Source organism: Mesoplodon bidens (assembly GCF_964165515.1).
Source record: "Mesoplodon bidens genome assembly, chromosome: 4".
NCBI classification, from domain to species: Eukaryota; Metazoa; Chordata; class Mammalia; order Artiodactyla; family Ziphiidae; genus Mesoplodon; species Mesoplodon bidens.
The window spans coordinates 174,860,612-174,884,217 of record NC_138160.1 but is presented as its reverse complement, the minus strand read 5'-3'; the positions used below and the strand labels follow the sequence as shown (position 1 = coordinate 174,884,217).

Genomic DNA, 23,606 nt, shown 5'->3' with positions numbered 1-23,606 from the left:
GGCCAGGCCACAGTCAGAAGTTTGGATTTTCTTTAAAGTGTAGTGGAAAGTCACTGATGAAATTTAAGCAGGAGCATGATTTGGCCCCTTTGCATTATTAAACTGTCACTATCAACTGTGTGAAGGATTGGAGGAGGGCAAGAGTGGGCCAGGGGCTACTGTGGGGGCGAGTGCAGTTGGGTAGGCTCCAGCAGGAGAGTGGGGGCTGGCTCTGGGATGCTTTGGTGGTGAGTGGATGGGCCGGGGTGGGAGAGGTGGGCATCCACAGGAGCTCCCATTTGGGGAGATGGGAGCTATCAAGGAGATAGCTTTGGCAGGGGTGGAGAGGATGTGAGTCTGGAGTTCAGCATCAGAAATGTGGAACTCAAGGTGTCCGTGGGGTGGCCAAGTGAAGTAGCAGCTGGATACTTAAGGCTGGACTTGAGCGAAGGGGTCTGGGCTGGAGGTAGAGATTTCGGAAGTATATGGACGCTTAGGAGAGAGACTGGTAGAGAAGAGAAAGTGAGGAGCAGCAGCACTTGGTGTTGGGCACAGGGGACAGAAGACGAGGGGAGAGTGAGCTCACGGAAGCTAGCAGAAGAGGGAACAGCCCTGCTCCCTGCCCTGGAGGGCCTCCCACAGCAGCATGGAGGTCACAGGATACCTTGACCACTGGCTCCATGAAGCAGGCGAGGGGGCTGCACCCTGTGGGAAGATGAGCGAATGTTAGAGCAAGGAGTCAGCGAGCAGAGCTTTTGCTAGGAATGGGAATAGAAAAGAGGAAGGGAATGTAGGATCAAGGAATTGAGGAGTTTTTGTTTGTTTATAAGATGGGAGATGATTCCATAGAGAAAAATTGGTATTCGGGAAAGAAAGAAATTATCTACGGTGGTCAGATCTGGGGGGTTGGGATCCCTAGCTTGCTGGAGGGCTTTGCCTTGGGAGCAGGAACGTCAGAGAGTTCCAGGGCCTAGGGCAAGGGTATGGGATTTAGATGTGGGAAGATGAGGTGTCTCCATCTGATGCCTCTACTTCATTGGTGCTGAGAGTGAGAGAGAAGGGAACACCCTGAACTGCAGCCCGGGGGTCATTTAGAGTCTGCCAAAAGGAAAAGAAAGGGGAGGAAGCAGCATGGGGCTCTGGCTTTGTGCTGCAAGCTGAGCCACTGAGGACATGGGTGCTGCAGGGTTGCAGTGGAGAGCAGGGGCAAGGGAGCATTCAGAATGATGGGCCATGGGGCACGCAGTGCCAAAAGAGAGGTGAGGCCAGGAGGAGGTAACAGTGCAGAGGGGTCCTTGGCCTCAGAGTTTTGATGAGGTTGAAGTGGCACCTGGCAGGAGGCAGAGGAAGCAAGGAGAGAAGTGCAAGAAGACAGGCACTCAGTGATGGCACAGCTCCTGGTGGGGACCAAGTCCAGGGTACGCCCAGGAAGTGAGGGGCTGAGGGGAGGAGGGAGGACAATGAAGATGAGGACTGCAAAGGCCAGGGTGCTGGTGACTCACCCATGTGGATATCGAAGTTATGAGGAATGGCCTGAGTTGGGGTGGAGGGGCCTGAAGAGCCCGGAGCAGAGAATGAGGGGAAGTGACCAGGACAGCAGCTGATGACAGCTTTAGTGGGGAGGGGCTGGTGCTGCTGGAAAAGGGGAAGTGACCTCAAGGAGTTCTCTGATGTGTGCAATGGGAGCATTAATCACCCCAGGGGCAGTGGTGTCCTCAGAAAGCCAGGTTTCAGTTAAGGCAGGAAGGATGGAGGAGGTCAGTGATGTCTACAGTGAAGATCACTGATCACACAGAGTCCAGTGGAAGTGACTGAAGAAAGAGAAGCACGGGGGAAATTCAGGGCACGTGGCCACAAAGGAAAGGCTCTCTCAGATGGGTGAAATGGTTGGCAAACACTATGGATCTTCCCGTTTAGCACACTGATGGAGATGCTTCCTTTGGTGGTATGGTGGCCTCTAGGGAGGAAGCTGCTATGGGCTCCATCCCCCATCCATCCACTCAACCCACCCACCTTCCCACATATCCATGCATTTATTCATCTGATCATCCATCTTCCATCCTACCACTCTTCTATCCATCCCCTCAATCTTTGGTGTGCACCTCTTTGTACTAAGGTTAGAAAGATGAATAACATACAGCCTCTCTTCAGATGTGACCAGAAAACCACAGTTCAGTCCAATAAGTGTTCTAACACCATGAGCCTAGGAGGCCAACACTGCCTGAGTAACAGTGACTGCCCCATAGAGAAGGGACTCATGAACTAGACCCTAAAGAGGGAGCTCCACAGGAGGGAAGGAAGTGCAAATGTCCAGGGCAAAAAAAATGAGCAGACAGAGACTTCAAGATATGAACACCTTTGCACTTTGGGACAACGGTGAGAGGTCTGCTCCTCTCAGATGTGTCAGGAGTTGAAGCTGGAGAGAAGCGGAGTAGGCAGAAGGGAGAGGGCTGGGGTCCCCCACTTTATCTTGGAAGCAACGAGGAGTTGCACAAGGAAGCTGGGCTGACAAATGCCCTAGCTCTGTTGCCAGGGTGCCAGGTGTGTGCCCTGGAGGAGCACCCCAGAGAAGGGGACCCTTGCTTGGCCTCCCCAGGGTCCCCTGGGCAACGCTGCAGGCCTCACCATGGAGCATACAAAACCCAGGGCAGGTGGGTCCTGACCGCTGCACCTCTCCTCTGGTGCCCACATGCCAGCCTCAGGCCGGACTCCTGACTGGTCCACAGGGACAGCCAGCTCTTTCATCCCCTCACAGGTCCAAACCCATGTCCCTCATTCCCCTCTCCCCCCACTTATGTAGCTCAGAGGCCAGTTTGCCTGGCATGGCTTTATTCACTTTCCACTGCCTGGAAAATCCTACTTCCCTTTCAAAGCCCATCTTAGTGGTGTCCGCCTCGGATTCCTTCCTGGCCCCTCACCACCAGAGCAGAGCCTCCCCACAGTGGGACTCCTCCACCCCAGCAGCCCTGGGAGTACATGGTGGGGAGGTGTGATGGGGGGCTGGCCCCACCCTGGGGAGGAGTGGACCTGGTGGCAGAGCCCAGGGCTACTTTCCCACCTCGGGGCCCCAGGGTGGGGCCACTGTCCTGAGTGCCAGGAGTGGGTGCACTGGGTTCGAGTTAAGGAGAGACTTCAGTGTTCACAGCAGCTGGCTAGATGAAGGGCTGCCTTCTTAGGGCTGTGCTGTAGTCCAGCTGGAGGGTCTCAGTTTCCCTGGCTGTACTGGATACTAGTGGGATTAGATGCTGGATGAGGGCCGTCTGCCTCTGACCTACGGTGGTGTGGTACCTAGAAAAGTTTGGCCAGCAGGAGGCACAGAAGGGAGAGGTCAGCCGGGCCCTGGCAGCCAACTTGTCCGGGTGATGCTGAAATGAGACCTTGGGGTGCAGAGTGTGCCGTCCTGGTGGCTCTTCCTAGGGCAGCTTGGGGTCAGGCTGGTGTAGAAGCAACTATGGTGGGGATTCCCCCAGCCTCTGCCTCCCACAGTTAGCTGCCAGGGCAAGACCCCGAGCCTCAGGGAGCTGGGCTGGGAAGGGCAGAGGAGCTGAACCTGTAGCACTGGGGGCTGGGGCAGGATAGTGGGCTGTGCCCCCCAGGAGGACAGGGACTTGGGGGAGGGACAGGACGCAGCCCTGGGCCTCCGGCCACACAGTCCTCTCTTCCTGTTGTCTCAGGATGGTCCTGGCAGGATGCATCTGCTAGAGTTCCAGGTCCAGACCTCCCCTGGGGCCTGCTCCCACCCTCCCCCAGGATCACACACACACGCACACACACACACACACACAAGTTCACGAGCGTGCACACGCAGACATGTCAATGACACACACACAAAGTCACACACAACACTCACATATCAGTCCTATAAACACAGATCTACGCACACACAGAGACAACACACAGGCACGCACGTGCACACACACAAGCACACACTACACACACTATCCCGCTGGGAGGAGGATGGGGAGTGAGGAGCTGCGTGGGCAGCAGGGCCAAGGTCCTGGAGGGCCACAGGAGGGTGTTTAACCAGGCGAGGCAGTTATCTGTTTGGGGATTAGCCCTTTTGGAGGAATGGGGAGCTGAGGCAGGGGGAACAGGGAGAGGAGAGCTGCGGCAGCCAGAGGGCGCCTTGGGGCTGAAGAGAAACCGATGGAACCAAGGACATGTGAGCTGGACTCCATGGAACATGGGAGAGGGCGAGGTCACAGGCAGAATTCCAGGGAGAAACCAAGGCCTGAGTTCTGGGCATGTTTGGTGGTCTGCACTGTGCAGGTCTCCCTCACAAGCAGTAACTGTGCATCTGGGGGGAGGAGCCTTCAGGCAGAAATGTGAGGGTCACAATGCCGAGGTGATGTGCTCCAGGCCTCACCCAATGTAGGATGAGGCCTGTGGTCTCCCCTATTGACTTCATGTTGTCAGCTCTGCTCATGCGGGGCTAGAGGTTCAGTCCAGGCCTCAATCAGGGCTCACTTGGGGCTGAGCCCAGTCTGCGGCCAGGGGGCAACCTGAGGTGGAGGTTACCAGTTGTCTTGGGGCCTTATAGGTACTGCTCAGGGCTGAGAGCCTAGGCAGCCCCTGTCCGGGGAGGGGCCCATCAGCACCGGATGGATGTCATCATGTGAACTCATGACCCAGTCCCATGCTAACCCTATCTCCCACCCCAGGCCTGGCGAGTGGCTACTCCATGACCCCCCCAACCCTGAACATCACGGAGGAGACACACATCATCGACTCCAGTGACAGCCTGTCCATCTCCTGCAGGTATTCAGCCCTCAGCCAGGAGGGCAGGGGACTGGGTCCCTCCTACCTGGCAGGCCAAGGAGACTACAGAAGGCCGAGCAGATGGTGGCGGAGCACCCAGAAGGCAGCCTCTCCCCAGGGCAGAGGCCTCAAGGCTTAGGGTCGCTTCCAAGTGGCTTGAGTTGTAGGTGCCTGGAGGCATAGACCATCCCCTGCTCTGCAGACACAGGCACCCTGCACCCGCCCCCATTTCACCTATTCCCACCCCTCATAATTTCATATGGACCACAGATCAGTCACCCTGCATCCACCCTTGGGTCACCCCACACTGACCCCAGGCCACCCCATGCCCATGCCCAGGTCATCCTGCATGGACCCCAGGTTGCCTGCACCCACCCTCAGCCACCCTTCACTGGCCCCAGGCCCACCCACACAGACCCCAGACCTGTTAGCTTCCCTGCAGCCCCAGCTATAATCTGAGGCTCAGGCTTTTCTGCAGGACAGCCTGCCACGTGCAGGCCCAGGAGCCAGGCAGAGGCCCCAAGGGGCTCAGGGAGCACCCTGCCCCAGGTTCATGGTATGTGCCCAAACGCTGGTCTGCCCTGACCTCTGGGTGAGATAAGCTATGGGCCAGGCTTGGCTCCTGAGGAGGTTCCACAGGGACTGTCCCCCAGGGCTGCAGCCTGGGCCCCTCTTGATGTCCTGCATCCTCTGCCAGGGGGCAGCACCCCCTGGAGTGGGCCTGGCCAGGGGCTCAGGATGCACCAGTCACAGGGGAGAAGGACGGCGAGGACATGGGGATCGTGCGAGACTGTGAGGGCACAGATGCCCGGCCCTACTGCAAGGTTCTGCTGCTGCAGGAGGCCCACGCCAATGACACGGGCAGCTACCGCTGCTACTACAAGTATATCAAGGCTCGCATTGAGGGCACCACTGCAGCCAGCACCTATGTATTTGTGAGAGGTGAGAGGGGTCCAGCACTCACCCCTGCGGCCACTCAGGAGCCAGAGGCAGGGTCCTGGGTCCTGGAGGGGTGGCTGGCACCTGCACCCCCAACCCCAGCCTTTGAACCCCATGGGGCTGTCCTGCGGCCCCAGACCTGGGCAGAGACTCGCTGAGCCCCGCCTTCCCCTCCCACAACATGCCCCCTCTCCTCAGACTTGGAGCAGCCATTCATCAACAAGCCGGACACACTCCTGGTCAACAGGAAGGACTCCATGTGGGTGCCCTGCCTGGTGTCCATCCCTGGCCTCAACGTCACGCTGCGCTCGGTACAACCCCACGCCAACACCCACCCTGGATCTGGCCCGCCAGTCCTGTCCCTGGGAAAACTGATGCTTCTCTGGCCAAGAGGAAGGGGGCAGCTGGGCGCTGACAGCCACCATGTCTTTACAGCAAAGCTCAGCACTGTGGCCTGATGGGCAGGAGGTGGTGTGGGACGACCGCCGGGGCATGCGTGTGCCCACTCCCCTGCTGCGTGATGCCCTGTACCTGCAGTGTGAGACCACTTGGGGCGGCCAGGCCTTCCTATCCAACCCCTTCCTCGTGCATATCACAGGTAGGGGCTGCCTAGGGCTGTAGGGCCCTCCCCAAGCAACCACTCTCCGTGTCCTGGGAGGAGAACCGCAGGAAGAGGACAGGGACCCCCCAATTCACAATAATGAGGCTGTAGGTGCCATGATTTGGCTGGTCTCAGTGGGTGCCCTGTACTCTGTGCACGTTGTCCTATGAGGGACATGGGGGTCACTGTGTGTGTGTCACCAGGAAATGAGCTCTATGACATCCAGCTGTTCCCCAAGAAATCACTGGAGCTGCTGGTTGGGGAAAAGCTGGTCCTGAACTGCACCGTGTGGGCTGAGTTCAATTCGGGTGTCACCTTCGACTGGGACTATCCAGGGAAGCAGGTGAGGTCAGCAGCCCTGCCAGAGGCTGTGACTGAATCATCCCCAGGAATCCCCATCACTACCCACACTCACCCTGGTCAGGCACACACTTACCTCTGTGTAGAAGAGGTGCAGACTCAGTCCTGCCCCAGGAGCCCCTGTCTGATACAGAAGTTTTCCTATCCCGTGGAAAACTCTGGGTCTGGGTCCAAGGCTTCTGGAGCTATTGCTGGCTGGGCTGGGGTGTGTGCCTGTGGGGGTTAGCTCTGTCACAGCCAGCCCGCTCTGACCCTATGCTTCCCCTGGTCCTGGGCAGGCAGAGCGGGGTAAGTGGGTGCCGGAGCGGCGATCCCAGCAGACTCACACAGAGCTCTCCAGCATCCTCACCATCCACAACGTCAGCCAGCACGACTTGGGCCCATATGTGTGCCTGGCCAACAATGGCATCCAGCAATTCCAGGAGAGCACTGAGGTCATTGTGCATGGTACGGCCTGTCAGGTCATTGTGCCCAGCGTGGCCTGGGCTAGGTCAGTTGTCAAGCCTGGGGAACAAGGGTTCTTGTGCAGTGTGGGCCCACGGTCATAGGTCATGGTGCACCTGAGCAGTGTGGCATCCAGCCAGAGGGAAGGGAGGGCCGTGAGTGGACGGACTGCCTGGTTCCCACACGCCAGAAAGCAAGGCATCTGGCCACTGGGGGTGGCTGTGAATACCTGGGTGGTTGTGGGTCAGCGATGCTGGACCCAGCTTTACCCTGATGCCTCCTGTCTGGCAGAAAAGCCCTTCATCAGCGTCGAGTGGCTCAAGGGTCCAGTCCTGGAGGCCACGGCAGGAGACGAGCTGGTGAAACTGCCCGTGAAGCTGGCAGCATACCCCCCGCCGGAGTTCCAGTGGTACCTCCCTCGCTCCTGCCCCTCACTACCCACCAGGTCCAATGCAGAAAGTAACCACAGCGGGGGCAGGGCAGCCTTCTCCCCATCGCGGCCTACTCCTTGAGACCAGGGTGGGGAACTGTCCCCACCAGCAGGGCCTGCACTCTGGGCGGGGAACCCCTATGAAGATTCTAAGGAATATGCACATAATGCGATATTTTGGGTAGAGGAAATGTTGGCCTGAATTGCCGCTAAACTGTGAAAGAGCGTAACTACCGGTCTCCTGTTTTGTGTGGGTGTGTGTGGGCACAGCATAGGGCTTTATCTAACTGTTTCCTGCACCCACTCAGCCTCTCTGAGGGCCCCCGCTGGAGGGTGTCATAGAGGGATGACTTCAGGTTTCCTAGGCCCCTCTCCAAACAGGTTGCCACCCCCAGGAGCCTTCTAACCAGAATTTTGGAGATGTCACAGCGGTTTCACAAATTATTATGGTGCTGGGCCCTGGGCTGGGCCTGATCTGTGTGGCAGTGAGCTAGAACTTCCAGAAGGCTTTCAGGCTCCAGATCCCCAGTTCTGGTGTGTGACCTGAGAGTATGGTCTCCCTTGCAGGGTATGCCAAGGGTCAGTGAGGGGTCCCTCACTGGTGGCTTCACCCTCACCGGGCGCTCCCCGAGAGCTCCCGGAGAGCTCAGGAAGGCATAGCACCCCACCATGCACCCTTCGGCCATCTGAGCAGTCCACTTGGCCTGACCCTGGGAGGTCACACTCTAGCCTGACCCTTATCATACACATGAGGAAAACAGGCCAGGAAAGGGGAAGGGCATTCCTGCCCAAGCCCTGAGCCTCCTGGGAGGAGTCTGGTCCATTCTTTCACAGTTGGCCAGAGGAGCCTTGCCTTCCCAGCCAGGAGCACCTCCCACCAGGCAGGATGACATTTGCTGAAAGCCTGAAGCTGGGCAAGCAGAAGCCCAGACATTCTCAGCCAGCATCCCACTTCACTGGCCATAGGCTGGAAGCAGGCTTCTCCTGGGAGATCCCCCAGATGCCCTGGGCCTGCGCCTTCTGTGACCCTACCACTGAGGCCACAGGCTTTGGGGTCCATCAGGGGCATCTGGTGCAGGACCAGGACCCCTGAGACAGGGTCCGGAAGGGCGCTGATGCAGTCTGGAGCCTCCCTCACAGGTGCGGTCTCCTGGAGATGCCTAGAGCCCAGTACCCTGCCCTCCAAGGCCAGTAGTACTGACCCTGTCTAGGAGGGTGGCCAGCTCTGTTGCATCAGAGATCTGGCCCAGGCCTGATCCTCTGGCAGCTAACTGCTTCTCACCATTCCCACCACATCTGGCCTTTCTTTTCTCACTTGGCCAACACCTGCCTCCAAGAAGTGCTCAGCTGGGCCCACTGTTCACTGAGACACCTGCCCCAGGGCATTAATGGTGACCATAGCTCCACAGGGGCCAACTCTTCCAGGTAATCATGTGATGATTATGAGTAAGTGAATGGATGGAGATCTAGTGGACAAACAGATAGGCTGGTCCTGGTTCCCAAAGCAGCCACTGTGTGTCCGGCATTGGATTGACCCTAAAGGCCATATCTTGGGTAGGCCTGACAACACCTGCAAGAAGGTTCATTTGGTTTCCCTGGTTTTCAGATGAGGACACAGGGGCTTGGGGCAGTGAAGCAGTTCACCTAGGATCACAAATGCGGCAGATGGCAACCAGGATTCTGCACCAGAGCCCAGCAGGCCTCACAGCCTGGGTCCTGCTCTGCCCTGTTGTGTGACTCCTGGCAAGTCACGTCTCTTCTGACCGGGCTGTGGTGTTGCAGCTGAGGGTCAGACCCCCGCATCCCCCTCACTGTTACTCTCTGCCCCGAGGGCTGTGCTTCTCCTAGTGTCTCTCTGGCTTAGTAAACCAGGGTAAGGCACCTGCCTAAGGGAGGGCAGCTTCCAGGCAAAGTCCAGAGCTTGGGTTGCAGGAGCACTGCCTGCAGCACCCCCAGCTCAGTACTGAGGAGGAGTCTCCTTTGGGGTGTGAGTTTATTTATTCATTCACATGTGTGTCGAGCACCTACGTGTGCTGGGCGCTGCTCTACGTGTAGGGGATATGACAGGGAGGGGACAGTGCCTGTACAGCTCAGTAGGGGAGACGGACAGTCAACAGACATACGTGTGAACACTACTGTGCAGGTGAGCAGGCACAGGCCCGAGCGCCGGCTCCCGGCTCACACAGCTTCTCTGACGAGACTTGCAGGTGTCTAGCATCCAAGCAAGGCAGGACAGTGAGTTGCATAGCCCTGGGGAGGGGGCAGGGCAACAAGAAGGCCCATATCTGGAGAGTTCCAAAAAGGGCAGAGCCAGGGTCAGGGCTCCTGGACCCCCATGTGGTTAGGAGCTGTGCCCCTCGGGGACTGCACCTCCCCCCTTCACAGCACACACCAGTGAAGCCTATGAGAGACAGACAAGGCCCCCTGGGGACTGCAGTTGGCCCTGAGCCTATAGGTGTTGTGAGACCCGGTAGGTTGAGCCCGGAGACCACCCCCATAGCCTTTAGGCCATCTGTTCCCCAGTCCAGAGTCAGCTGCCGCAGCCCACACCCCTACTACTCTTCCCAGCAGCCTGGTCTGGTGCCTCTTGCTCCTGGCCTCTCCTGCCTCCTGACAGTATATCCCAGTTGTAGGGGCTGGGGTGCTTCATGGAAGGAGTGCCAGGACAGGGCCGAGGTGGGGTCCGCACAGCCCCCTGAGCTCCCTTCCTGGTCCAGGTACAAGGACAGAAAGGCAGTGTCAGGGCGCCATAGTCCACACGTTCTGGTGCTCAAGGAGGTGACGGAAGCCAGTGCGGGTATTTACACCCTTGCCCTGTGGAACTCCGCGGCCGGCCTGAGGCGCAACATCAGCCTGGAGCTGGTGGTAAATGGTATGTGTGGGCAGGACAGGAGAGGAGGTGGTGGATAGGCGGCTGTGGCGGGGGAGGCTGACTGACTGGCTGTATGCCTGTGTCCCCAGTGCCTCCCCACATCCACGAGAAGGAGGCCTCCTCCCCCAGCATCTACTCCCGCCATAGTCGCCAGGCCCTCACCTGTACTGCCTATGGGGTGCCCCCTCCTCTCAGCATCCAGTGGCACTGGCGGCCGTGGACGCCCTGCAAGACCTTCACCCAGCGCAGCCTGTAAGTGTGGCTCCACCCTGTCTCCCCTTACTTCCCAGCCCAATCTCCAACCTCAATCATAACCCCCCCTTACTGTCCACAGCCCTCCCCAGACCCCTGCTCTAAACCCGAACCCTATCGCAATTCAGGGATTGTAGCCAATCCCTGACCTCACCTCGCTTGAGCAAGGCTCACTTATATCAGTCAGGCCGGGCTGGACACTGGGGATGGTCCAGCCCACCCACCTCCCTTGAAAGCAAAGCCCTCCCGACACACAATTGCATATCTGGAGAGGACCTCTGGGCACCAGGGAGGACACCTCTCACCAAACAGGCAGACCTAGGCTAGTTTTGTGAGACTTGTACCAAGCCCCAAGGCACACTAAGCATGTCCAATGCTCATCAGCTCATCTGTGCAGCGCTCACCATGACCCCTTAGAGAGGAGAAAAGTGAGGTCAGAGAAGGGATGTGACTTTCCTAAGGTCATGGCAATCAGCAGCAGATCTTGCCCAACTGCTGGGCCACACTGCCCTACCTGACTGGGAGCCAACAGGACAGACAGTCTGGGAGAACACAGAAAACTTGGACAAACAAGGGCCCGGAATGGAGGGGCCAAGGTGGTCAGTGGTCTGGAAGGCACTAGAGAATCAGTGAATGGTGTTGAGCAGGGGAGTAACTAGTCACATTCGCCTTAAAGGCAAGAGGTCCTAACGGGCAGGGTGCAGGGTCACAGGCTGGGGAGAGGCAGGAGCTGGGAACCCAAGGGAGACAGGGTGGCTATACTGGCAGAGGGGCTGTGGCCCTGGCATGGTCAGTTAGGAAGGTTCAGTCAGGGTCGCCAGCCCACAACATTCAAGGCTCGTAAGAGATTCTTCTAGACCACGAGGCTTCAGGGCACTGGCACCTCCAAATGTGCCTCCCTCTTACGCTCTGCCATTATGCTCCGCACGAGTACAGAACCCTGGGGCCAACCCTACTCCATGAGGGTCAGACGAGAGCCTCCCTTGGGCCACCCCTTCCCCCAGACCCCCATCCCAGCAGGAGACCAAAGGTGCTGGGATGCACAGCCAGCCCAGGGAGGGGCTGCAGTTCTAGAAAGGGTAAGGAGGGAGAGGGCTTCCTGTAACAGGATTGGTGACTTTGCTGCCCTAGGAGATCTGGGGGGACTTTGCAGGAAGGGACACATGCAGGTAGAAGCAGGGGGCACAACAGACTAGAGGATGACCGCAGAGCCACGGGCTTGTGGTACTCTGCAGGCGCAGGTCCTGGCTTACTGGGGAAGGCTGTGTCTGGCAGCTCGTGCAGGATGGGTCACCAGGCCCTGAACAGTGTTCCAGAAACAGAGCCCCCAACCCCCTCTCTCACTTCAGCCCAAGGGCCAGCCTTACCCACCATGATGTGAGATGAATCTGAGTAGGATTAAGCTTGACCCTACCCCCAGCGTGGGCCCTCTCTGCCTGTATCCCTGACCTGCCCTCGCCCCTCCTTGTCTTTAGCAGCCAGCGGCGGCAGCAGCGAGACCAAATACCACAGTGCCAGGACTGGAGGGAGGTGACCATGCAGGATGCTGTGAACCCCATTGAGAGCCTGGACACCTGGACTGAATTTGTGGAAGGCAAAAATAAGGTATGGGCCAACCAGGTCACTGAGTGGCTGGGGGCGAAGACGAAAGGAGGCAGGGTGGGGCCCTCTCCTGGCCTTCTAGATTTCCACTGGGCTTGCAGAGCTCTTCCGATAGTAGCTGAGAGTCAGTAACCTTTCTGCAGTGTCTCTGGGCATCAGTTTCCCTGCCTGCACGTAGACTGTGGGGGCCAAACCTCCAACTGCTTCCCAGACAGGGAAGCTGAGATTCAAGGCCATGGGCCCAAGCCACCCAGGGCTGGGAGGGTTGGGGCTGGGGGCCGGCTCCATCCTTACCAAAGGCTGCTGAGCTGCTGGCTCAGGCTGGGGGCAATGCCTAGAAGAGGCCAGGCAGGGGAAGGACTGAACAAAGGCACCCACTTCCTACAGTCGCTTCCTGTTTTCCGACACACCTCCAGAGCCTCTTCCTGTTCCAGGCTGGCCAGGAAGTACCCGGCTTGGGGGTGGGGGGTGGGGTCTTTGGATGGTAGGCAGGGCCTATGGCCCTCTCTCCTCCTCTGCCTCCAAGCTTCCTACTCCCCCAGGCCAGAGTCCTTCTGGAGCCCTGGAACTCAGCCCCTCCCCTTGCCACTACCCAGGGCACTTGTGGGCACATCACAAAAGCCCTGGGGCATTTATGGGCACATCACAAGGATCTCACACAGTGACCAGCTTCTCCCCTTGGACCACAGGCTGACCCTTGATGTGACCAGAGCATGAATCCTAACTCTGGCTTGGACCATCCCAGTACTACCAGGCCCCTGTCCCCTCCTCGATATGGCCATAGCCTGAGCCCATCCACAGCCAGAGGTCTCTCTGGTCCTGCCTAATGCTGCCCTCCGACCTCAGCCACAGTTGAGGCCTACTGTCCATAGTGCTGTTCCTCGGGTTTTCTGGGGAGACACCTCTTGCTGCTGCCCAAGGGCCTCACCACCTTCTCCCTGCCTCACCATTCCTGGTACTGTCTCTGAGCTTTGGTCATCTCCAGCTCAGAGCCTCAGTTTTCCCCATTACTCTGGTGGGCACAGCAACCTCCATGCAGAAAAGGAGGTTGGGGTAGGGGAACTCATGCAGGAAATGGATCCTTATGCCTGACACATGTCCTGTCCAGACGGTGAGCAAGCTGGTGATCCAGGACGCCAATGTGTCTGCCATGTACAAGTGTGTGGTCCTCAACAAGGTGGGCCAGGATGAGCGGCTTATCTACTTCTACGTGACCAGTGAGTGACGTGGGCACGCCTGGATGGAGGTCAGGAGCCAGATGGGCACAGGAGGCGAACAGGCCTGGGAGAAGATGATATGCCTAGATTGGGGCCCATTGAGTTCTGGTGACCTCGAGGCACCCAGGAGTGATATCCAGGGTCCACTGGGCCCCTGGGTCTGGGCAGGAGGGATAGATTTGGAGGTCATAGGCATATGGACTGGGGTGGTAATCCACTGGGATGGATTGGCACCATCTGCCCCCAGACCTGGAGTGCCTCCCCTACGGGTGCCCTCTTGTTCCCCGCAGCTCCACCTAACTCCGCTTCCCTCCCACCCGCTTCCTAAGCCCTGGATCCTGCACAGCAGCTGGTTCCTATGTGCGTTTTGCCCTGGGGAAAAGGACCCATAGTTTCCTCAGATTTTCAAACTTGTTAGTGACCTCAGAAAAGCTAAGAAGATCATGGAAGGACAGTCACTGGGCCCAGAGGTGTAGACGAGGGCATGTGGAAGAAAGATGGATCCAAAGAGAGCACTTTGGAGGGGAGAGGAGCCCGTAGGAACTTGACAATGAATGGCCAGAGAGACAAAAGGAAATTGGGAGGCATTGCCCAAAGCTGATGAAACCAGATTGTTTCAAGGAGAGGACAGTGATGGGGAGTGTGGTCAGCAGTGATGGAGAATGGGGACTTAGGCCCCTGCTGAGCCTGGTAGCAAGGAACTCAGTGATGATCTGGGATCCTGGGAGAGGTAGGGGCAGCAGCTAGTTGGGGCTTGTCTAGGAGAAAGTTAGAGGGAGGCAAGGCCGGAGGAGACCCTGGTGGAAGTGACTTCAGAGAGCTGGTCTCTTGTAAGTGAGAGGGAGAAAAGGGCTCCAGAGTGGTCTCCCTGCCCCAGATACATGTGATGTACACCCTTAGTTGAGAGCTCAGTGAGTCCAAAGGCCAATGAAAAAGGGAGACAGAGACCCTGGGCAAGGGGGTAAGTGAGCCAACACTGTGACACAGCTTCATAGTGGTTCCTCCTCCCTCCCCAGCCATCCCCGATGGCTTCAGCATAGAATCGGAGCCATCAGAAGATCCTCTAGAGGGACAGGCCGTGCGCCTGAGCTGCCGGGCCGACAACTACACTTATCAGCATTTGCGCTGGTACCGCCTCAACCTGTCCACGTTGCATGACGCTCACGGGAACCCACTGCTGCTTGACTGCAAGAACGTGCACCTATTCGCCACGCCGCTGGCCGCCAGCCTGGAGGAGGCAGCGCCCGGGGCACGCCACACCACGCTCAGCCTGACCATCCCCAGCGTGGCACCGGAGCACGAAGGCGACTACGTGTGCGAGGTGCAGGACCGGCGCAGCCACGACAAGCACTGCCACAAGAAGTACCTGTCAGTGCAGGGTGAGGCAGGCAGGGCCTGAGGGCAGGGCAGGGCGGCGCTTCCCAAGGAGCCTTCACCCTCAGCCCAGCACGCGCCTGGGCGGTCCATTCCCGAGCCCGAGCCTGCAAAGCGTCACCCTCCCCAGGCCTTCTGTGGAGGCACGCAGCCCGGTCCACCCCCGAACTCAAATCCTGACCCTTCAGCTTCGAGAGTTCCCAGCCCTGGAGTGCCCTCCCGCTTTCTGCAGCTCCACTTAGCTCCGTCTCCACCCCGCCCCCAGCCCTGGAAGTCCCGCGGCTCGCGCAGAACTTGACCGACCTCCTGGTGAATGTGAGCGATTCCTTGGAGATGAGGTGCCCGGTGGCCGGGGCGCACATGCCCAGCATCGTGTGGTACAAAGATGAGAGGCCGCTGGAGGAAGAGTCCGGTAGGGGGATGGACGTGGGTAAGGCGGTGCGGGGGGGGGGGGGGAGTCCGGAAGCTGGTGAGGCCAAGGCCCCAGACCTACCTGAACTCGAACCTGCACCCCAACTCGCCGCAGGAATCGACCTGGCGGACTCGAACCAGAGGCTGAGCATCCAGCGCGTACGCGAGGAGGATGCCGGGCGCTATCTTTGCAGCGTGTGCAACGCCAAGGGCTGCGTCAACTCCTCCGCCAGCGTGGCCGTGGAAGGTCCGGCCTCCCCTTCACACCCCTCCACCCACCCTCCGCCCGCCCTTGGCGCCGTCTTCTCGTGGCCACCTCGTTGCTAGTTGTGCCCACCAGAAGGGGTACTTCCCGCAGGGTGCGCCCTCTCCCCCCCTCACAACACGCACACACTAGCCTCTTTCTGCCCACTCAGGCTCCGAGGATAAAGGCAACATGGAGATCGTGATCCTTATTGGCACCGGGGTCATCGCTGTCTTCTTCTGGGTCCTCCTCCTCCTCATCTTCTGTAACATGAGGAGGGTGAGCGCTCCTCCCCCCAGCTGAGTCTCTCCCCAGCTCCTCATGGGGTCTCTCTCCACCCTGGCTAGCCCTTAAGTTAAGGAACATCGTTCCACGTGGAAGCCTTGTATCCTGGGAGGCCTCCCTGACCCCTCCATGCCGGGCTCTTACAGGACCACAGGTTGTCTGTCCATCTGTCCCCGTCCTATATTGAAAGTCCCTAAGGAGCTCCCATCTGTCCCAGGCAAAGTTTTACCCAAGCCAGGGTGGTACCGCCAAGTCAATGAGCTGTCCCCATCCACACCCCCAGCCAACCCATGCAGACATCAAGACCGGCTACTTGTCCATCATCATGGACCCTGGCGAAGTGCCTTTGGAGGAGCAGTGTGAATACCTGTCCTATGATGCCAGTCAGTGGGAGTTCCCCAGGGAACGGCTGCACCTCGGTGAGACCCCGCACCCAGCCTACTTCACCCACCCTGTACTGCTGGGCAGAAACAGCTTCAGCTGCTGTGGGACCGGGCAGGCTAGAGCCTTGAAATCCCTCTATTCTCAGAACTCATGCCAGAAGGTCCCACCTAGCCCCCACCTGGCCCGACCTGTCCATCTAGGCATGCATCCCCAGAACAATGATTGGGGCTCTCAATTCCCAGGCCCCCGAGGTCACTTCCTGCTGCTCTAAGCAGGGTGGGCCCATCGCACCTGCTGGGAGAGGATGCAGGCCTTCCTGTCTGCCTCTCCTCTCCCTCTCTTCCCACTCCCGCTCCCCATGCACTTCCTGTTTGGCAGAGGGGAGCCTGACTTTCCTCCGCCTCCTGGGCCTTCCTTCCTGGCCCTCCACAGGGGTTGTCCCTTCTGCCCAATCCTCTCCACCCTGACCCCCATACAGCTCACCTGGAACCGGCTCCCTGCTTCCACAGGGAGAGTCCTCGGCCATGGGGCCTTTGGGAAGGTGGTGGAAGCCTCGGCCTTTGGCATCAGCAAGGGCAGCAGCTGTGACACTGTGGCCGTGAAAATGCTGAAAGGTGCGGGCTCAGCTGGTAGAAGGGGTGGCTGAGCTGGTGAGGATCAGCAGCTCTGGGTGGGCTGGTGGGTCTGTGGTACAGGAGGGGAAACTGAGGTTCAGAACAGATTCTTACCCTAGGTTCTACAGGGAGTCCGTGGGAATCAGAGCCGAGCCTGGGGCTCATCTCTGAGTAATACTTACAAGTTCCACCTAAACCCTTTGCCTCAGAGAGGCAGGTGGGATGTGCTGCGCCCACACCAGCAAGAGCACTGGCCATGCCTCAGCTAAGCTAGTGGCGTGGAAAGAGAGTCGTGCAGGGGCTGGGTGGTGGGCTGGGCACCACGCGAAGCCCCCACATTCCCTCCAGAGGGTGCCACAGCCAGCGAGCACCGTGCCCTGATGTCAGAGCTCAAAATCCTAATCCACATCGGTAACCACCTCAACGTGGTCAACCTCCTGGGGGCGTGCACCAAGCCCAATGGTAAAGAGCTCGGGTGCCCTGGTGGGAGGGTGAGTCCCCCAGGGTGCTGTCTTTGTGGGTGCGAAGGGCCAGCCGGGCTGGGAATGGGCGGGGATGAGGAGGGGCGCAGGAGGGCTTTGGGGCAGGGCTGTGGCTGTGGTGCTTGCCCTCCAGCGTACCCTCAGTCACCAAGCTCCTGGCTCCTGCCCTGCCCCAGGGCCCCTCATGGTGATCGTGGAGTTTTGCAAGTACGGCAACCTCTCCAACTTCTTGCGCGCCAAGCGGGAGGCCTTCAACCCCTACGCGGTAGGTAGGCGCCCCACCAGGGGCCAGAGCTCTGCTGGTGAGCAGGCAAGGCTCTTAGCTGGGCTGGGGAGAAGGCGTGGGGAGTGCTTTTGCAGTAGATGGCCAGCCTCCTCCCCCTCGGTCCTGCTTTGTGCATCTCAGGAGAAGTCCCCTGAGCAGCGAAGGCGCTTCTGCTCCATGGTGGAGGGTGCCAAGGCTGACCGGAGGAGGCCAGGGAGCAGCGACAGGGCCCTCCTCACAAGGCTCCTAATGGGCAAGGGCGGGACAGGACGAGCCCCTCCGGTCCAAGAAGGTAAGAGTCTGGCTTCCCCTTGCCTGAGTTGGCTGGCACACTCATACCTCATGATCAGGGACCCTGGGATAAGCCAGCCTGGGGCCCTCCTGGAGAGACTTATGTGGGAGAACATGTAACGCACTCTGCCTTAGGAAGGGAGGACACCTCAGGACCAGTTTGCACAGAGACTTTTGATGTTTGATTTGGACATCTAGAGATGAACAGGAGTTTGCCCTGCAAACATGGTGGGGAGCAGTCCAGGCAGAAGTAGCAGGAACAGAGGTCTAGTGTGGCAACAGTATTCACTGCTCTGGAAGTGGTTAGTGGGTGCCACAGAGAGAATGGAAGCTGAGGGTCAGGAGAGGGGGCCAACATGCTTGTTAAGCCTGGCCAGGGGGGATGCAGCCAGGTTCAGTGAACAAATGCTCCCTTTGGGGCTGGGTGGAAGATGGGAGTCACGGATGAGGACCCTCCTGAGCCAGCCTCACTTCTTTGTGCAGCTGAGGACCTGTGGCTGAGCCCACTGACCATGGAAGACCTTGTCTGCTACAGCTTCCAGGTGGCCCGAGGGATGGAGTTCCTGGCCTCTCGCAAGGTGACTGCCCCGGCAGGCTCTTCAGAGGGGAAAAAGGCCAAAACTCACCAGCATGTCAAGCTTGGTCCCAGCTCACCCCACAGCACAGCTATGATCAAGGCGCATCTCTCCCACTTCGCAGAGTTATAAACTGAGCCCAAAGGGTGGAATTGACTTCCCAAGGTCTCCAGCTAGTCAGAGGCAGAACTAGATATAGAATCAGCCTGTCCCTCTTGCATAGCCTCTTCTGCTGTCCGCACGGTTCCACAGGCTCTCTCCATGGCAAGTCCTGGGGGCACACAGAAATCTGTTCTCAAAGAGCCGGGCTCAGGTGGGGCACCCTGGAGCTCTAGGTGTGGGTGTGGCCCCAGGGGCCTGCACTGATCACTGCATTGCACCTCATTGCACCCCTAGTGCATCCACAGAGACCTGGCTGCTCGGAACATCTTGCTGTCAGAAAGTGATGTGGTGAAGATCTGTGACTTCGGCCTGGCCCGGGACATCTACAAAGACCCTGACTACGTGCGCAAGGGCAGTGTGAGTGCAGACCACAGAGGAAGGATGGGGGTTGGGGGCCATGGAGCAGGGTGGTGGACTCACTGCCATCCACATGGAAGGTCTGAGGGCCTGCGCCTACGCGGATGCTGGTGACCTTGCTGAGGCACCTGGAGCAGGTGAGTGGAAACAGGAGCTGACGAACAGGGACCAGAGCGCTCCAACTGGAGCTTGTGTTTGGCCCCGTACCTTGGTCCATTAGGTGGGCACTGACTCCCCGTGCCTGCCCACTAGGGGCTGGGCATGCAGAGGTGGACCCTACATGGTGTCTGTCTTGGAGGTGGACAGACCTGGTATAGCAGGGTCACAGCAAAGTACATGGGTGCTAGGTGCAACTCGTGTCTCATTGGTGGTACTCAGAGGCAGGCATCTGAGCATCTATAGCTGATTAGAGTTTTGCCCCAGGGGAGGAAGGAAGAGGCTTAGAGGGAGGTCAACAGGCAAAATGGGTCCAGGCTATGAGAGGCCCACCATGAAGGTTTTTGTCCTTCATTCTAACTGGCAGGTGTGTGGAGGTAAGAGTCAGGTGTGCGGTCCAGAAGCACCCTCTCTGCAGGCTGTGAGGAGAGGGGAGTGGGGGTGCTGGGGTGGAGGCAGAGGCAATTCTGGAAGGGCCATGGCCCTCAGGGCTCCCAGGTAGAAGCCATAGGAGGAAAGGCACATCAGAAGCCACAGGAGGAGGGGTCAGGAATGATGCCATGCTTCCAGCTTGGGGACCAAGTGAGTGGAGAAAGGTGGAGCTGGTGAGGGTGTGCAGGGATACAGGTGTTCCTCAGGATGCTGGGCCGAGGGGCCTGGAGCTGGAGGAGGGCTGCAAGTTTTCCCTGGGAGAGCACAGAGGAAGAGAGGGGCCCAGATGGACCCAGGAGAACAGTAGCAGGGCAGAAGCCTTCAAGGGAGGACTGAAGGCTTCTGCATCCTACCTGCAGGACGGGGGAGGGGGAACAGGGCAAGTTGCAAGAGCCATCCGAATACACACAAGGTGGATGTAACCAAAAAGCCTTTCTTGGGATGTGACTCCACAGAGTCCTGGGGAGACTGGGGGCAGGAGGAGGGCTGCCCAAGTGTTTGGCCTCGTCCCTCTCTTCCCTACCCCACTGGGGACACCTGTTCCTCCCACAGGCCCGACTGCCCCTGAAGTGGATGGCCCCCGAGAGCATCTTCGACAAGGTGTACACCACACAGAGCGATGTGTGGTCCTTTGGGGTGCTGCTCTGGGAGATCTTCTCCCTGGGTGAGTGCAGGGCAGGGTGCAGGGAGGGGGCAGGCAGGATCACAGGTTCCAGGTCACTCCACCAGCCCCTCTGCACAGGGAGCTGAGCAGCCCAGAGGTGCACACCTGGAGGGAGCAGCCCAGGTCATTCCGAGGCAGGTGGTTGGAGAGCCCCTTACCTCTCCTCTTCACCTCCAGCCTGTGCCAGGGCAGAACCCTGTGTTCACTCAGCAGCCCCTGGGTTCAACACAGGTCACAGAGGGTAACACCATACGAGCTCCCCCAGATCTCTCCCTCCCTGGCTGACCCCCTTCCTCACCTGCCATCGGGGATGCTGCTCCTGCTTTTGCAGGGCTGGGAGCAGCTGGGAGGAGACTGGGTGCTCACTCAATGACCACACCTGCAAGAACCTCACATGGGACCCTGGGCCCTGCTGGGACCAAGGTGAAGCCCCCCTCCACCAGGGTAGGGGTGAGGGAGTAAGCAAGTGGGAAAGTGAAAACACGGAATGGCAGCCGTGACTGATGCTGTTACTAAAACTAAAAGAGCAGGAAGGACCGCACTGTGTGCGAGCCAGAGGGGCCAGGAGGGCCCAGGCTGGTGCAGGTGGGCCTGGGAGGATAACAGTCCAGGGTGAGGGGTTAGCCATGGCCATGGTCCCCACGTGTTGGAGGTGGGCAGGGTGTAAGCAGGTGGCATTGGGAGATGCGGTGAGAGCTAGGAGAGGTGGCTCGTGCAGCCTCTGCAGGCCCGCTGGGATGAGCACCTGGAATTTAAGTCTACTGGGAGCCATGCAGGGTTTTGAGGGAGGGATAGAGCCGTCTGACTCTTGTCTTAAAAGTGTCATTCCACTGCTGTATGGCTTGCAGGAGCTGTTTTTCCCCTGGTCAGGAGAGGCAAGGAGGGAGCTAGGAGGGGTTAGGTCCTGTTTGCTGGTACAGCCACGGGACTTAAGGAAGCATTAGAGAAAGCTTCTCCTAAGAGGGGTCATTGTGACAGGGCAGCTCAACGGGCTCGTCGAAGCTCTACTGACCCTGATGATCCCAGGATGGGACATGTTTTCGCTAATGTGCCTGTGATAAGCGGTGATGCTCACGGCAGCTCTAGCAAGCGGATGCCACCGTCCTCTTAACCAGATGAAGAACTAGCAGTGGGGGAGGGGAGCAGCAGGCCAAGCCCTCTGCCATGGAGGGCCAGGACAGAGGCGATTTGGGGTCTGGGCTGAACAGTAGTAGCCTGCTCCCCACCCACCCACCCATCCTGTTCCTGCCCTCAGGGGCCTCCCCATACCCTGGGGTGCAGATCAATGAGGAGTTCTGCCAACGGCTGAAAGAAGGCACCCGGATGAGGGCCCCAGAGCTGGCCACTCCTGCCATGTGAGTCTCTTGGGAAGCCATGACGCACTGGGGGGCCAGAGGGGTGGATGGGCATTGGGAAAGGGGAAGAGGGGTTGTGTACGGGCACGGGAAGGGCGGCATGCAGGCAAGGGTGGGAGGTGGGAGGTGGGAGGTTGTTCAGTCACAGGGGTGGGCGTGGAGGCCTGCAGACACAGTCTCTCACTCCACCACTGGTCCACAGACAGCTCTCCTCCCTGCAGGCAGGATGGACAGCCCTACCTAAGCCCTGGGGAGGGAGGAAGGCAGAGCAGGTGTGAGGGATCGTTAGGCAGGGGGTTTGGGGTCTGCTGGGGTAGGGTGAGGGGTGCACTCAGAGCACAATCCAGCATCCGGCTGTACCCGCAGACGCCGCATCATGCTGAGCTGCTGGGCCGGAGACCCCAAAGAGAGGCCTGCATTCTCAGACCTGGTGGAGATCCTGGGGGACCTGCTTCAGGGCAGGGGCCATCAGGTGAGCCCCCACTCTCCCTGTCCTGCTACAGCAACCTCTGGCTCCAACCCAGGGACCATCACGTGGATGGTCCGAGCCCAACTTTGCCCATGAAGAGCCCCAGGCTGGTCCTCAGGGAGCCTATAGGGAGCCCTGTCTCCCAGCAGAATAGTGATGTGTTTCTCTACCTCCCTCTCTGTCCCTCTGACCCCTTCACCTGCCTTTGACTTGTACCTCCCCCCACAGGGGTGGGGAACAAAGGCAGCTCAGGGCAGCTCAGGGCCTCAGCAAGTGCCCTGGGACCTGGAGGAGGGAGCCGGGAGCTGCCTGCTGCCCCAGCCTCAGGAGCTGGAGAAAGGCACTTGGGGTCCACTTCTGCCCAGGAAGAGGGTGGGAAGCACTAGTGCTGGTTCTTGAGGCTGTGGAGCAGCCGGGGCTCTGGAGTGAGGATGCTCTTGTTGTGCCTACCTCCTCCTTAGATGGGGCACCTGGGAGGGCTGTGGAGAGAATTTGCCTGCTCCTTTAGTCTTTGGTGCCCTTGAGCACAGCACGTGAAGGGTGAGGAACTCCAGCAGTCCTGAGTGCAGGGGTGGGGCTAAGGGGGCACAGGGGCCTCTGACCCTGGCCGTTTGTGCCATTCCTGCCAGGAAGAGGAGGACTGCGTGGTTTCCTGTGGCTCTCAGAGCTCAGAGGAGGGCAGCTTCTTGCAGGCGTCCACCACGGCCCTGCATGTCACGGAGACTGATGCTGACATGGAGGACAGCCCACCGAGCCTGCACCGGCACAGCCTGGCTGCCAGGTCAGCCACCCTCTCCGGGTCCAGGGGTCCCCCAGGCAAGGGGAACATAGTATGTTTTATCCTCATCAGTCATCAAGGAAAAGTGAACTACAAGGACTTGAGAGGCCATTGTATACCAACTCAACAAAGTGACATTAAATGACAGTGCCAGTGTCAGTGACTCCCTGGTGGTCCTGGTCAGTCTCGGGACCCCTCCAAGGCCATGTAGCCTTGCGACTTTGCTTTTCTTCACACCCCCTCAGTTCTTCCCTCTGCCATCCCCTGCTTGCCCGCACTCCTAGCCCCTGAGAGGCCCTCCCCCTGCCAATTTCAAGGAAGTGCCCATCTCAGGCACAATGCCCTGGCCAGCTCCACACTGCAGGGAAAGAAAGCGGAGCAGGTGGGGAGAGGGGCGAGTCCCAAGGGCCACTGTTAGGGACCCTGGGAGCAGGGCAGGTCACTCACTAACCTTTATTTAGGATTTAGAATGCAGCCTAAGTTCCCAGAGTTTGGGCTCAGAGGTCTCTTGCCAGTGTACGTCTATAAGCCAAGAAAGTCGTGTATCCACATTCCCATTGATGTTGCTGAGAGAAGGGCTCTGAGACTCCCCACCCCATCTTTCCCAGCATAGAGCAAAGCCAGGCCTGGGGGACAGGAACACCCAGCTGGTTCTTGCCAGGCTTCTTCCACCAGCCCCCGAACAGGCACTCAAATGTGCACACACAAACACACACGTGCGGGTCAGGCACTAGCTTGCAGCACCGGCACTGCCTGCCTTGTACAGGGTGGCCCATCCTGGGGTGAAGTCCTCCCTCAGTCTCTCTCCAGTTCCATGTGACACATAAGCTGGGTGCCGTCCACTCACCTTCCAC

General features: G+C 58.9%; 1 protein-coding gene across 2 annotated transcripts in view; it reads left to right on the top strand.

The window, feature by feature from the left end:
• Positions 1 to 23,606, top strand: part of FLT4 (fms related receptor tyrosine kinase 4) — a 40,670-nt gene that overhangs the window by 9,938 nt on the left and 7,126 nt on the right. For both annotated transcript variants that reach the window (XM_081233367.1, XM_081233368.1), the window contains exons 2-27: positions 4,641 to 4,737; positions 5,435 to 5,679; positions 5,875 to 5,987; positions 6,112 to 6,274; positions 6,481 to 6,620; positions 6,916 to 7,084; positions 7,373 to 7,490; positions 10,229 to 10,383; positions 10,473 to 10,635; positions 12,111 to 12,240; positions 13,346 to 13,454; positions 14,471 to 14,833; positions 15,094 to 15,240; positions 15,355 to 15,486; positions 15,656 to 15,762; positions 16,052 to 16,187; positions 16,662 to 16,766; positions 17,115 to 17,228; positions 17,425 to 17,513; positions 17,655 to 17,805; positions 18,288 to 18,382; positions 18,776 to 18,898; positions 20,039 to 20,150; positions 21,406 to 21,505; positions 21,872 to 21,977; positions 22,604 to 22,755. In XM_081233367.1, the coding sequence (XP_081089493.1) occupies positions 4,641 to 4,737; positions 5,435 to 5,679; positions 5,875 to 5,987; positions 6,112 to 6,274; positions 6,481 to 6,620; positions 6,916 to 7,084; positions 7,373 to 7,490; positions 10,229 to 10,383; positions 10,473 to 10,635; positions 12,111 to 12,240; positions 13,346 to 13,454; positions 14,471 to 14,833; positions 15,094 to 15,240; positions 15,355 to 15,486; positions 15,656 to 15,762; positions 16,052 to 16,187; positions 16,662 to 16,766; positions 17,115 to 17,228; positions 17,425 to 17,513; positions 17,655 to 17,805; positions 18,288 to 18,382; positions 18,776 to 18,898; positions 20,039 to 20,150; positions 21,406 to 21,505; positions 21,872 to 21,977; positions 22,604 to 22,755 (3,634 nt within the window). The remainder of the gene's footprint in view (positions 1 to 4,640; positions 4,738 to 5,434; positions 5,680 to 5,874; positions 5,988 to 6,111; positions 6,275 to 6,480; positions 6,621 to 6,915; positions 7,085 to 7,372; positions 7,491 to 10,228; positions 10,384 to 10,472; positions 10,636 to 12,110; positions 12,241 to 13,345; positions 13,455 to 14,470; positions 14,834 to 15,093; positions 15,241 to 15,354; positions 15,487 to 15,655; positions 15,763 to 16,051; positions 16,188 to 16,661; positions 16,767 to 17,114; positions 17,229 to 17,424; positions 17,514 to 17,654; positions 17,806 to 18,287; positions 18,383 to 18,775; positions 18,899 to 20,038; positions 20,151 to 21,405; positions 21,506 to 21,871; positions 21,978 to 22,603; positions 22,756 to 23,606) is intronic.